Source organism: Merops nubicus, unplaced genomic scaffold (genome assembly GCF_000691845.1).
Source record: "Merops nubicus isolate BGI_N331 unplaced genomic scaffold, ASM69184v1 scaffold48273, whole genome shotgun sequence".
In the NCBI taxonomy this organism is placed as follows: domain Eukaryota; kingdom Metazoa; phylum Chordata; class Aves; order Coraciiformes; family Meropidae; genus Merops; species Merops nubicus.
In genome coordinates this window covers 6,153-21,250 of record NW_008601861.1, presented here as the reverse complement: position 1 = coordinate 21,250, position 15,098 = coordinate 6,153, and the positions used below count along the sequence as shown (strand labels likewise).

The window sequence follows — 15,098 nt, the reverse complement described above, 5'->3', positions numbered from 1 at the left end:
GGGAGAGGAGCGGGGAAGCGTTCTACCTCTGCCCCTTCTCCTACTGGGTGCGGAGACCGAACGGTGAAATACTGCCGCATCCACAGAAATCCTATTGCCTCTCTTCCAGGAAAACTAGAAGACTCTTCCAGGGTGTGAAACCTTGGGTTTATTTCTCCTCTTGTAAGTGATATTTCAGGTTTGTCTTCTAGAAAGCCAACACTCTTCAGTTTGCTGGGAAAATACATTTGTTATCAGTCAGAGGATCCTAGTTGCACAATTGCTTTGTATCTCTGTACTGCTTGTACTTTTTAATTTGTATTTTTATTCTTTACCAACTTGCATGCTTAACTCTTTGTGCTTCATCTGGATTGGAAGTTGGTAACAGTAGTAAGCAGGAGAAGCATGGTGGAGAGCATCAGCATATCTTGGTTTTGTAGTGCTTGAGGAGAAAATTGTGTAGTTTTCATAGCCTGTAAGATATGACTTATGAGTACCTGATCTGGATCAGTGTTTTTTTTTAAGAAACTAGGTACAACCATCTGAGGGAATATAGCAATGACATCCAACTGACGTACGGAAACAGACTCTGTAACTGGGCAGTTCTACAGTAGGTATGTTTATTGCACGCAGATGCACGGGGGATCGCTCCACCACAGAGGTGCATGCCCGAGGAGGCAAGCCCTCCCACATTTATACAGTGAAACAATACATATCCATGGGATGCCTGTACATATTCATTACCTAACCCCGCCTACTCTGGCTTTGTATGTTAATGTATGCTAATTAGCTCAGCAGTCCTTCACGCTTGTGTGGTTTCTTCTTGGTAATTGTGGGCAGTGGTCTCTGGGAGGAAGGCCGTATGTCAGCCTCGCAATGTACCTTTCACCTTTCGTCCGGAATGTGGTGATTTGGCAAGTTTAGCCAATTTGCGCTAATTGTGTCCTTGTTAATCATCTGTTTCTCTTCAGCAAGGAGATTTATCCATGCATTTGTGACAGGTGTCATCCTCTTTTTCTAATTTTAGTTCCTTATGGTTGCTCTCTTTAGATGAAGCTGGGATGCTCTTCCGTTGTTTGTGAATAAGTTTTGTTATTAATAGAAAACAAGTCTTTCCATCTGTTAGCCATTTCCTTTCCTCTCGAGCTGTATGGTCCTGTAACATGCATTCTAAAATTCTTAATATGTATAACTAATCATTTTCTATCTATCCCTATTCTTACCCTATATCACAATGGCTAGGTTTACATTTCTGGTAACCGTGTAACCATCTTGAACTCTTCTCATTTGTGCATTTTCTGAAATACTAGCAGAGAGTAATCATTACTGGAGTTAATACCGAGTTCAGTCCTTCACTGGTAGGGCAAGCGGATCAATTTGTTACAATCCTGAAGCATTTGACCTTGTAGATCAATATGTGTGGTTTTTTTTTTTTTTATAACGTGGCCCACAATGCCCTGTCTAGCACTGACCTTTGTTAGTAATGTTTTATTCCCTAGGCTTGAAAATAACAGTGATGGAGTAAATTAGATGATTATGTTATACTGGTGTTTCACTTTTGTATTCTCTGATGGCATTTTCTAAAGATATTCCTTTTGCTTGGAGTCTATTGCTAAAATCTTGAGTAAAGATAGTGTCAAAAATCATCTGAATCATAGTTAGAGAGGTATTTTTTGTTTCACTTTCATGTGTTACGTAACACAGGAAAAGAAAATACAGGGAGATTGAACCCAGCTGTTTTCATCTAGAATCTGGGTTTGATGGTAGTTTCCAATGAATATGTTGTTGAAAAGGTAGAAGATAATGTTTCATTTTGGGAGAACTAAGTTAAAAAAGTTTAGAACTGTGACAGTGATGAAATGACAATAGATTCTACTGCTTGCAATTATAAACTTTAGTCATTTTTTTCTAAATGAGGCTTATCTTGTTGCTTTGCAGAAGTAATGTCTTACCTAGTCTGAATATCTAACAGCTTTTTGCTTGCCTAAGGCATTTAAAAAAAAAAAAATGGAAGAAGATGAGACCTTAGAAGGTGAAACGGAGAGGGCAGAAGTTGAAACATTTGCTACCCCTGAGATCAATCAGCAGATACCAGCTAGTGCGTTCCTTTGCCACTGCTGTTACGACATTCTGGTCAATCCCACCACCCTGAACTGTGGGCACAGCTTCTGTAGACATTGCCTAGCCTTGTGGTGGGTGACATCCAAGACAAACGAGTGCCCCGAATGCAGAGAGAAATGGGAAGGATTCCCCAAAGTCAACATCCTTCTCAGGTCTGTGTAATTCTGCGGGTTTTTTTTTTTATTTCTAAACTGAACAAAAGTAGTTGTCTGGTTTATTGAGTTTGCTGCAGTTTTTCGTAATTTATTGGTAATCTGAACTGTTGTAAGGACATTTAAATCCCGAAGTCTTTCATGTCCTGTACTTGTGTGGAACTGTTCAAGCAGATTTTTCTGCGTGGAACTCAGGGGTGGGTTGATTTACTTTGTTTTGAGTTTGCATTTTTTTTTTCCCCTTTCTGAATTTTTTTTTGAGGTGAAGAGAAGGGATGCTTTTGTAGTATTGAGGCACTTGGATCTTTTATTATAGCTGGTTGTTTCCTAGTAATTCTAAGTTAGAATGATCTTTGATAATTGTGTAATTAATTCTGTTAGAGGAATTATTTACAGGAAGAAATCTGATCTTATTGCAAAACAAAGCCAGAGATATCAATCTGCTGTCTTGAGTTACCCACAAGTTCTTGTGTTAATAATACTTTATCTTAGGTTAATGATATTTTATTAAATAGATGGTAGGCTTTTATGTTGTCTTTTGCATAGCATTTTTGAATGATCAAGGCTTGCCAGTAGCACACACACTTCTAGTTTTATATAAGAAATAAGGGTTTTTTTTTAATGTGTTACTTTAACTTTGTCTCTCTTTATAAGCTAGAGAAAATGTAGTTTGAAATGAATTGATTTAAATTTAAATTTAGCTTTACTAAGTATTAATAATCAATGTTTTCTTGCTTTTGAAGATGACAGTCTTTAATAGAGGCTGGAAAATAAAAATCCAAAACCGAGTCCCTTTTCTGAATGTTAAGCCTCAATGGTTATAATACAATAACAAATATTTTTCCCATTAGGGATGTTGTTGAAAAGCTATTTTCTGATGCCATTGAACAGAGAAAAGAAGATATTCAACAGAACAGTGATGTAGCACACAGCTTAGCAGCCTTCCAAAAATATGGGAATGACCAAATGCCTACAGTTCCGAATGCAGGAAGAATGAATCCCCAAGGAGGAGGGTTCTTCTCAGGCGTTCTGACAGCTTTAACTTGTGTAGCAGTAAGTTTCATCTGGTTGATTTTCCATATTTACTTCATTAAGCATGCCATCACTTAAATCACATGGACATAAAAAAGGTTGTCAGCACAGAGCAGAGTAAATAAGGTAGCATTCAGAGCTGTCTGTCAGGAACTACAATTGCACTATACTGCAAGCAGAAGTAGACAAATTTGGTAAAACTTCAAGATACTTTCTTATAACCTGGATATTCTAGAGTCCATAAAATGGGAGATTCAACATGTCAAGCCCCTTAATGTGTATTTATTTTTATCATTAACATATTTGCTTTGTAGGTAAAGAGATTTTTTTTTTTCATCTCCTTCTAGGTACTTCTACTTGGATATCACTGGAGTAGCAGAGAATTTGAAGAAGATCATCTCGTCCACAAGCCTGTTGCTAAGTGGACTGTTGAGGAAGTGATACTGTGGCTAGAGCAGCTAGGCCCATGGACTTCACATTATACAGAAAAATTTTTTCTGGAGAAAGTGAATGGAAGGTGAGAGGCCTAACTGTCAAGAACAGCTATCACTTGATTGGACTGCTGGGTATCAGGGGTGGTATGTTGTGAAATGGTCACACTTCATTCCATAGTTTGTGGGAATATTCTCTCGACATATCACAATAAAATTCAGGGGAAGCTTTAACACTTGTAGTTGAGAACTTCTGTAGCAGATACTAAACAAGCTAACTGCCACTTATCTAAAAACTCTTTAAAGAACTGACAAAGCAGACTGAAATGATACTGAAAGTGAAATTCTACTAATACGTTATTCACCCCTCCCACTTCTTCTTCTCTCTTGTGGAAATGTGCATGCTATATGCATCGTTGCATTCTACCCAAGAGCTTTAGGTTTGATTTCAGGAGACCAGACTAGATCTGTGAAGTACTGAAGAGCTGTGTTCAGTAATATAGCCAACAAGCTGGTAAGTTTGCATGCTGAAAGCAGGCAAGAGAAAACTTGAAGGATATTTAAAACCCAGGTTCAGAGATGCAGTTGATTGAGAACACTTGACATGGAATGTAACCCAAAAGGTGATACCTTCTGTCACTAGCTTATTGTTTCTGTATGTCATTGCAATTTGTTAGTCATACCTTTTTGGTGAAGAGGCACTCCTTACCTTCTGAATTCTTCTGCTTTTATAGACTCCTTCTAACACTGACAGAGGAGGATTTCACAAAAGAGCCTTACAGTATAGAGAACAGTAACCATAGAAAAGCTATTGTGGCAGAACTGGAACGTGTGAAAGCTTTAGGCGTTAAACCACCACAAAACCTTTGGGAATACAAGGTAAATTTTATATAAGGTCTGTCATGTATATTAAGTATTTTTAAAATAGTATCTTCAAGAGAAAATTCTATTAAAGCCAGTAGGACTGTTAAGGTAGTAGAATTACCCTTCTACACTACCCTAGCAGAATTACACTCCTGTTGAGTTTATTCAGTTCTATTTGAAAAATGATCACCACGTCAGAAAAACTGATGAACTGGCATGTCCCTTTCATTTTATTTTTTCCTTGTTTGAAATTTGATAACTTCATACCTTTCAGGCAGTAAATCCAGGAAAATCACTCTTCCTTCTGTATGCACTGAAGAGTTCTCCAAGACTCAGTATGTTATATCTGTATTTGTTTGATTACACAGAAGCTTTCCTACCTTTCATCCACACAATTTGCCCTACTCAAGAAGACAAGTATGAAGATAGTGTAACAAAACTACTAGTAAGTGCTCAAAATATTAAATAGGCTACTTGCTTTAGTTACAAGCATTTTAAGACCAGCAGCATAAAAACACATTGTAATTATTCACCATTTCATATCTTTACAGTACAACTTTTTAAAAAAATAAGTCCTACGAAGTAAGTGGTTAAGGCTTTTAAGACTTAAATCTGTGCAACTGATTTTTTTTTTAAATTCACATGACTAGAGAAAGGCTGATTACTCAAAATACTTGTATTTTAACAAATGACATTAAAAGATCTGGATGTCTGTGATGTTCTGTTCTAATCTAAGGGAAGTTACTGGGTTGTATTATCTACCAGAAAGTACAGTAAAGAAAAACTACTGTTTTCAATGTATGAAAAAAAACCAATTTTTCAACAAAAAGAGCAGTGGTAATAAGTATGTATTGTGTCTGTTTAATAGGAAATTGATGTACAGTCTCTTTATCCTAATTTTCGGGACCTTAAAGATCCTTCTTGGAAACAGTGGAAAGAATTCATTGTGAAGTATGTATTTTTGCCATACCAGCTGATAGCTGAATTTGCCTGGGATTGGCTGGATGTGCACTACTGGACATCAAGATTTATAATTGTAAATGCCATGTTGCTGACTATTCTGGAATTATTTTCCTTTTGGAGGCTCTGGTCAAGAAGAAAACTGAAGTAAGTCTTTCTGAGCTTGTTGAAGAGGGTGGGAAGTATATGGCCTTATAATCTAATGATTTCACAGTTGCTCTCCAAAATGACAATGTCTAACCACAGCTCTGAGATTAATAAGATGTGAATCTGAATCCACACATATACTAGTACTCACTCTTGAATATCTTTATTTCTGTGAATACTTGAAAGAGTTTTTTACAGCTGTTTTTACTGATCAGGTGTAGCAAATGTAGTTAAAAGTAATAAGCATGTTCTTAATCGTTTGGTAAGTATTACCTTGAGAATAGCCTTCAACGTAACTGGTCAGCTGAGCTAAATACATTAGAATCTTGTCATGATATGCTTCCAATATGGTTATTAAAGGATGAGTCCTCAGGATCATGAGTACGTTTAGCTGCACTGAATACCATTTCTGATAAGTGATCAGAATTGCTGTTTACAGTTACTGCTTTAGCCTTAATGCAAGCATATTAATATTACCTCATAATTGCTGTAATTTTTTTTTAGTAGTTTTTAGAACTTGCATAGGAGAAACTTGTTCTGGTGTGTACTGGGTTTTCACTTTCTCTGGCAGCAGCTAGAGGGCAGAATGTGTTCAAAAGAGAACAGGGTATGTGAAGCTAATCTATGACAAATCTGGAATTTGACCACTTTAACTTGCTGTGCTTTGTGGTCTGAATAAATTGACTTAGTGATTCCTCATATGAAAACTAGTATTCCTGTATTTTAAGAAAGTTTTTCTGGAGTGCAAAATGATATTTTACAGATTCCTGAGTAAGGGCTAAATAATTTGAGGCTGCAACACATACTAGCTTTTCTTAGAATGGGTAAAAACCAAACCAAACAAAACTCAGAAGGTGCCTCTAAGCCTCTCCCTTTGCTTTTTCACAGGACTGTTCCTCGCAGAATGTGGAGACATTTCCTGAAAGTCTCAAACCAGGGTCTTTTTGTCACTGTTTTTTGGCCTTTTATTCCTCAGTTTGTCTGCAACTGTTTGTTTTACTGGGCCTTGTACTTTAACCCCATTATAAACATTGATCTTGTGGTTAAAGAAGTAAGGCGTCTAGAGACACGAGTGCGGTGACTGGCATTGGAACTTTTGAGCTATTTAGGTTCTAAAAATGGACATCTGAAGTAAACATTGCTTTTCTTCATGTATGTGTCAGTGAAAGTGCTGGATTATGTGAGCTTACACATACAAAAAAGCCTTGAGGTAAGTTACTCTTAAACCAGCTGATTCCAAATCTGAGGATGGGCTTTATTATCTGAAAGGAATTATCTACTGAATAGAAAAAAAAAATACATTCGTGATTTAGCCATGTAAAACTTACACAGTAATGCCACCTTATTTTTGATCAAATCAAAATTTCTATTCTGCCTCAAGCATTCTGGTTATTTTCAAGCCTGCCTTAAAATCAGTATATTCTGAACAGCTACAATGTTGTTTGGGTGGTTTTTTTTGTAACTTAGCTTTTCATACCTGCAATGTGTTCCTCAAGTTTGCCAAAGGAAAACTCTTTCTGGATAGGCTTGATACTGAAAGTATTTCCATGTTTCCAGTCTGCTTTACACATAAAGTTGAGACTGTCAAATACATAGTCTTACAGTAGAGTTTGTTCTAAAATGTTCACTGTTGAAGACAAAGACTGAGTTTTCTGGTCTTTTGGAAAATGGGGTCATTGTCATTCAAAAGTTTTTATTCAGATCAGTTAGACTTCATTAATAGCTTCTTTAATGCTCTCCTCTTGAAGTCAGTTGCTAATTCTTAAATTCAACATTATCTTTTAAAAAATATTCTGGAAAAGTGACCTGACACTGTAATTGCATCTTACTGCCATACAATGTGTGTGTCTAGACCTGTGAGCAAACGCTGACTTGGACATTCTGTGTAACCAGGAGTCCCGTTAGTTAATGTGTGGTTTTGGACTGAAGCAAAAGTTAGGTTTTTCAAGAGCTTTGTCCCCTTGCATTCTACATGCTGTTTGTTTTATGTGTTTGGGGTTTTTTTTCCATTTGTATCATTAATATGAACTTTAAATTTGCCTATGAATATTTTTAAAGATTAAAGATGTGGTTTTTAATTCTTATCCTTCCTAAAGAACTGTTTTTTTTGGTTTCTTGTTTTTTTGTTTGTTTGGGTTTTTTTTATATTGAAGTACTTGTCATTAGCTTTGACTTGCATAAACTTGTTCTGTAGCCCTGCATCTTTAAGTATATTGGGGTGGGTGAAAGTAGATATAAAACACTCCTGGTTCTTAAACTGCTAAATTAGCAGTTACAAAAAAGTGTATTATTCAACAGTTTGTTTTACTGATTCCTCTTAATAAAAGTTTTCAAAAAACTACGAAGTGACCTTAGCTAAAGCCATCTTTACATCCCTCTGAGGTGTATACATTTCTGAACTTTGCAAACTCCTGCTGTCCAAGATCAAACACTTATGGAAAGGCAGTTGGTCCCAGTGACTGCTACGTTTTTCATCTGTCTTAGTGTTAGTTTGCATTTACATTTCTAAATCTGGCTCTGAAGTTTTAAAGGTAGAACTTCTCCCTGTGCCCTCAGGAAACTCAAGGTGTACCAAGAGTAAGGAGATAAAGCCAAACGAAATGAAAAACTTATAGAATCATAGAATCCTTTAGGTTGGAAGGGACCTTTAAGATCATCAAGTCCAATCATCAAGCCAACACTATTAAGTCCTCTGCTAAAACAGAATCAGAATCTGTCAGGGTTGGAAGGGACCACAAGGATCACTGAGTTCCAACAACCCCTCTGCCATGAGCAGGGACACCTCCCACTAGATCAGGCTGCCCAGAGCCTCATCCAGCCTGGCCTTAAAGACCCCCAGGGATGGGGCCTCAACCACCTTCCTGGGCAACCCATTCCAGAATCTCACCACTCTCATGGGGAAGAACTTCTTCCTCACATCCAGCCTGAATCTGCCCACTTCCAGATTTGCCCCATTCCCCCTAGTTCTGTTGTTACTCAATATCCTAAAAAGTCCCTCCCCAGCTTTCTTGTAGGCCCCCCTAAGATACTGGAAGGCCACAATAAGGTCACCTCGGAGCCTTCTCTTCTCCAGACTGAACAGCCCCCACTCTCTCAGTCTGTCCTCACAGCAGAGCTGCTCCAGCCCTCAGATCATTCTCGTGGCCCTTCTCTGGACACGCTCCAGCAGGTCCACGTCCCTCTTGTCATGGGGGCTCCAGAACTGGATGCAGTGCTCCAGGTGGGGTCTCACCAAAACTGTAATTGAAAAGTACATACTAGAAAAAAAGAATTATTAGGCATTCTTTAATGCTATGGACTATGTAAGGTGAATGAGATGCAGAAGTTAAATTAGGTTTCATAAGTGTTTAATATAGATGAGAGGGCTCTTTGTGCTAACACTCACTCTGTGCATTTCTTCCAGCCAGTTCAAAGTCAGAGAGTGCTAAGATAAATGTCAATGGAAAAGTTTAATTTGTTTCTTATAGCCAATGGAGGGGGGATGAAAAGTTCACAGTGAATGATACTATGAATCAGAAAAATCTGTGAACTGGATATAAATGAAATTAATTTTAAGTCAGTTACTCCTTAAGGTGAAAAATTCCTATTAAGTCAATAAAAGCTTACACAGAACTAAGGAACTTGCTTTTAGTCTGTGTACTGTAGAAGGTAAATAAGAGGCTAAATGTTTCTTTTGGCCATTCTGGGGTGGAGAGGCTGAGGTGGCAGGAAGGAAGATCAAGAAAGGGGAAAATCATTTGTGGTCAGTGGGGAGAAAAAAAAGTAATTTTGAATTTAAATACACGTAGAGTTTTCCTAAAGACTGATGTCATATGTCTAATACCTGCATAAAGGCTGAATCTCACCACACATAAAATCTGGCCACAAAAGGTATTTTGCATGATAGGGGGCTTTAGAAAAGCATTTGGCAGCATCACGGTCACATTCACATGCCATTTTTTGACATTTGTCCTCTAGCGATTCTGCAAGAAAACACAGTAAGTTTGATGTTAGTCTGAAGTAATTAAAAATACCAAATGGAATACCAAGAACTGCTACCTCTTGTTCCATATTTGCATTATAAATGGCTTTTCCATTTCAAGTGCAATAGGAACTGTACTGAGCTTTAGTAAGACTTAAAAGTTCTTTCATGCTTTTTAGACAGAGCTCCACACTGAGACATCTCAGTGACAGAAAATATACAAGCATGGTTTGGTTTAGCAACAATCGATAACCAGTGGAACTGTCTTGGAAGGTAAAAACGAAGTAATTAGATAAAGACTTAAATACTTCTCTTCATGTTCTTTAATAAAGGAACTCTGATAACCACTTTAGAAAGTGGTATGTGACCCTCGCTGCCCACCCTATTGCTCAAGTGAAACTTCAGTTTGGAAAGGTATTGTCGATTTCATGTATGCTTTCATCTGCTAAAGGATGTAGCATTAAAATTATATGTGTGAAATAAGGGATGCAAAGATGTTCTATGCTCAGCTTAAATTGTCCACTTTTATTCAGTAAGAAGTTAGGTTAAAAGTGTTTCAATATGATAAAATGCCTGTCTGGCCATATTTGTTTTACAATTTTAGTGTTGTAACTTAACAGATTTCACAGCATGAACATTTCTTCATGGCATGAACATTCTTTTCTACAGCAATGTATTTTGGCTTTATTGTGCCAACCCGGAAATGGGTGTTTTTTCTCCCTGCAGCTGGCTGTAAACAGAATAATCCCTGACTGTGTTTTGTCTGAGTATGTAACATTTTGAAAGCTTAGCCAGATCACTGCTTGAGATTTGTGTAGTAGAAGAAGTGCTCAGTTTTGTGAATGAACTCAAATTCTACTATGAAATGGAAGTGTTCCTAATGTACAAGAAAAAAAAAAAAGCCAACAAAGCAGAGAAGAACTACTCCTTCTCTTCTTACTGCTCCAAACTTAATCCTCTCCATGGTATGACAGGGACTTTGTTTCAGTTTTGTTTTGATGACGTGCTTACTCTCTTGGCCAGTATTAAAATATTATCAGCTTCTGGACTGGAACAGGAGCAACTTTTACAACCAAATATAGGTGGACTGTCACTTGCCAGTTACACGAGTAACATAAATATTTCCAAGTTAAGATTTTATGGCTTTGGATGTGTTACTTCCATAAATAAACATACTACTCAGAAAATATTACTTCAGTGTTTGAAATTATAAGTTGTAATTGCCAATTCATTCATAAATTGCAGCAATTAGCAGTGGGTCTGTGCAACTGATCTGTGGCAAGCATACTAAAAACTTTAAAATGACGTGAAATATTTTCTAAGTATAAAAAGGTTCCTTTTTAAACAGTTGTAGTTTTCTTGCCTCCTGTTGGAGGCCTGCAGGGACCAGCATAATGTGGGTTCCTCAACATATGTAAATGCTGAGTAAAAAGAGTTTTTTTTGCTACTGTTCTTTGAAAGGGTAATAGAAGCTTGTAAGTCAGTTTGCTTTGCTTGCATGTGTCAGGAGGTGGGGATTAATAAGAAGAAACTCCATTCAGTTGGAGGCACAGCATACCCTGGCAAAAATGTCACAAAAGGAAGGATGGTAAAACGAGAATTTTACAGTTGATTAAGAAAATATATTTATTAAATCAGTTAGCTGAACAGTGGAAGTTATTAAAATAAAAAAAAAGCATCCAAAAAACCCCAAGCAACCTCCCCCACCCCAAAATCCAATCAACCAAACAATTAAAACTGTTCACTCACCACATACAACAGTGTTGTCATCACATTCCCAGTAGTAGCTTTCTATCTTTGGGTGACAGCCTGCTTGTTCTGCCTTACCATAGCAGCAGTCATGGTTAAAGCAGCACCTGAATAACAGAAATGGGCTTGCCTTAATTCATGCTGTGGTGATTTATGGTCACAATCTGGATGGACTGTTATTGGTGTGTTTCTGTGAGCTGTGAAATAATGCAACAGTCAAGATACGCAAATGTACAAGTTACCTACTCAGGAGTTAAAACAGTTTAACTGTGGATCACCTGGGAAAACTTACTACTTTTTCATGTAATCTATGATGAGGAAAATGTCTGATACATATCAATCTAGCTGAACTTCCTCATAGATCAAAATACAAGGAATCTTTAAAACATTCTCAGTTCTAAACACAATAAACTTATATGTGGGTATGCCTCTCTCCTAGCCTCTTTCAAGAAAAAGATTAAATGCCAGAATAATCTGTCAGATAATTAAGGATGTATATTTCTGCTAGTTATTGATACTATTGTAACAATTACTAACAGGGAAGGCACAAGAAGATTTGTCAAGCTGTGGCATACTATCATAAATGTTGTCTTGTATTCAAGTCTTTAGATGGTGTCAGAAAAGCTGAGAGCAGGTGAAATATTCAGTTATTAATAGTCATGGATGCTACTTAATGCCATAATATAACTTAAATTGTTTGCTCAGTATCATGAGAAAATTGGAAAGTGGCCCAAAATTATGATTTCACAATTGTTGTTGTCATAATTGGGACAATGAATTAATAGAATTTCTATGACATTGTGGAACTGAACAGTACAGGTAAGCATCAATGGTGTATTTTAATGCTTAAAAAAAAAGATTACTTATAGCGTAGAGTCCTTGCAAGCCCAGAATAGCAAGTAGGGGTGGTAACAAGGACCTGAAATTAGATAGCTTGTAAGTTTTTGCTACAAACAAACTATACTCTCTTTTTTGACTTGGTGGAAGAATAGTGTATCCCTGAGCTCTTTACGTTCTGTCATTTAGTTTCCTCCTGGTAGCCTAAACCCATAATATTACAGGAGGTGAGTGATGTTTAGATGATGTTTAGATTACCTGAAGGATTTGTCTCCACAATAGAAAAAGTTAATGCTGTGAGCTCTCACTTGAAGTTACTGTTTTTTCCTGTGCTTATTAAATAATTACTTAGTAATTCCACAGGAATCACCATTTAAAGATCCTGTGGTACGTAACAGTTCAGCAGCACATGCCCATGGAGTAGCTTAGTACATCTGTTTCATGCACAGAAATGGATGCATCTTTGTAGCAGTACCTAAGGTAAATAAACCAGGAAATACAGCTTCTTTTTCCATAGTGCAATATATCCTCGCGTGTTTATGAAAATTTTTATAATTACTTTAGCCATCTTTTAAGCATTTTAAATAAAAATAGATGCTTAGGGATTTTTTTTTTTTCTTGTGAAAGCAATATATGATTATCTCCATTTGTAAGTTTATTTTTATAAGTAGCAGACAAAAATCTAAGTTGCAATAAGTATTGTTTGAATAATTCTATTACAGATGCTCTTACTTCAGTTTAAAGTATTCCTGTATTTTCACTTAACTTGTTTTCAGGAATAATTCTGAATGTAAAGAACACACAGTGTAGCTGAAAACTTCAAGAAACCAAACTTCATAAGAATGTTTGTCTCTACATTCCATTGGTGCAGTTCTTGATTGTGTTCAAAAGTAGTAGAGTAAGTACACTCCTGGCTTGTTCTGAACATTCTCTAGCTATTAAAACCCAGATCACAAATAGCTAACCATGTTTTATGAAGAAGCAGCTTCTTGCTACTGTGGGACTTTTACGAACTGAAAAAATGGCCTACAATGAAAGATGGGTAAACTGCAGATTTTCCGTCATTATCTTCAGGTGTACAGATGACCAGAATTGATAAAAGTCCCTTCTTTTTCTGTGTGTTCCCAGTCATTAAAAGTAGCAACTATGTTCTACAAAATTGTCTTTAAAATAATAGATTATGCATCCCAGAATTTGAAATACGTAGGTGAAGGTTCTGAAAGCTTTAGGTCTAATCACTACTAGAATCTTAATTTAAAAAAAAAAATAAATTGAACTTTCTGTATCTTCTACCCTAAATATGAGTATCATCCGTTTTCCTTCTAATTTACAATAGATCTGCCTTATAAGTCAGAACTTGACATGTCACATACTGTGGGGAAATGTATGATTATAATAATCAACTTGAAAATATAAACCCTTTAGTTAACCACTATAACTAGAAAATCATTTTCCTGTCAGATAGTGTCCAATTATAAATTAAATTGATGGTAGTCAATATGCTGATTTAGTACTAAATACAAAGGTCGGTTTTCAGAATTATTTTAGTAACAGTAATTCCGTTTATTCAGAAGTAATTTTTCAACAGGTTGAATTTTGCATAATTTTCACATATTATTTTGAATAATATTAAAATGGATGGTAGCAGAATCAAAATATTTTTCGTTTGCTATTTTCTTCTAAATTTTTGCTTTTATAGATCACTTCAGTGTTTGAGCTTTAAAGATTCTCCAAGAAGATATTAGTTTTGCAGCTCTTGGCAAAACAGCAACAACAAAGAAATTCAGTTGTATTGTAAATCCAGTATTAATGCAATGAGAGTTTGAGTTAAAGGCAATTAGGACTCGTGTAGATCTGCAGTAACACAGTTTTAATGCCTCAGAGTACCTTAGCAGGCTGAGGTGTGTTTAAACTCAGTTCTCTCACTGAGGTTATATGGGCCTAATTCATGCTTTAGTCCTTTTACTCTGTCATCTGCATCCATTCAGCACTTAATTACTCAGGTAAATAGTTACTCTTACCAGTCTACTCTGTCCTTGGGCCATCCTTTTCCTCCCAGACCACAGTAGCATCCGTAACGTAGGTAGGCAAAAGGAGATCGTCCTGTCGTACACCTGATGGCTCCAGCTAATTCCAGAATTCCTCTTCGATTTCTAAAATGGGCTTCCCCAGAAGTGCCTTTACAAACTGCAGAAGAAAAATTCTTTGTTATTTTTATTGAATTGAACATGCAGATACAAAATAGTTGTTGGTGTTTTTTAACTTTGATAATGAATGTCAGTACTTGCAGATAATACAGTTTTCTTTTTTAGACTTTGGGGCCACACTGCTTGGCCCAGTCTCTTTTTACGCCAATCTATAGCGAGCAGAAGACTGAACCAACATTCTGAGTAGCTGCAGTGGTTTCCTTCCCTCAAGGCAGCACACAATAACAGACTTCAGTCATTCCCAGTCTTCCAACTGGCAAGGGCTAGCGTGTGTTCTGTGTGGTCTAGGTCCACCAATCTGCTAAGATTAGATGCTGTAAGTATTTCAGTATTTTCTCCATATCATACCATGCAATTTTGCCATGTTGTTGTTCTGCAGAATGTAATGCTTTGCATTTGGGCAAATAGGTTTTCTATGATGGGGTTCTGCTTTTCCTCATTTTTAGACACAGAAGCCAAATAGCTAGCAGGGTTGGGCTGAGTGGTAAAATTGACAGGTGCTTGGAGTCCTTTCCAGGGAAATTAGAAGAAAGGTTGATGATTTCTGATTTATTTCTCCAGAACAAGACTGTATTTAGGAACTTTATTTTACAGTCTCATGTCAGTACTAAAGCTGTAGGTCCAGCGCAGCAGATAAATGTTGAGATGCAGGATCATG

The 15,098-nt window shown here is 36.8% G+C and overlaps 2 protein-coding genes across 2 annotated transcripts; one reads left to right on the top strand and one right to left on the bottom strand.

The window, feature by feature from the left end:
• The first annotated feature begins 1,986 nt into the window (after window positions 1-1,986).
• BFAR (bifunctional apoptosis regulator) lies at window positions 1,987-6,767 on the top strand. Its single transcript, XM_008938116.1, has 7 exons — window positions 1,987-2,252; window positions 3,104-3,305; window positions 3,632-3,801; window positions 4,450-4,594; window positions 4,854-5,024; window positions 5,463-5,686; window positions 6,575-6,767. Exons 1-7 carry the CDS (start codon window positions 1,987-1,989, stop codon window positions 6,765-6,767), a joined length of 1,371 nt encoding a protein of 456 aa, XP_008936364.1.
• A 2,735-nt stretch (window positions 6,768-9,502) lies between these two features.
• LOC103770843 (group 10 secretory phospholipase A2-like) lies at window positions 9,503-14,463 on the bottom strand. Its single transcript, XM_008938117.1, has 3 exons — window positions 14,255-14,463; window positions 11,397-11,503; window positions 9,503-9,648 (listed from the first exon to the last, which is right to left on the bottom strand). Exons 1-3 carry the CDS (start codon window positions 14,461-14,463, stop codon window positions 9,503-9,505), a joined length of 462 nt encoding a protein of 153 aa, XP_008936365.1.
• Window positions 14,464-15,098: the final 635 nt, after the last annotated feature.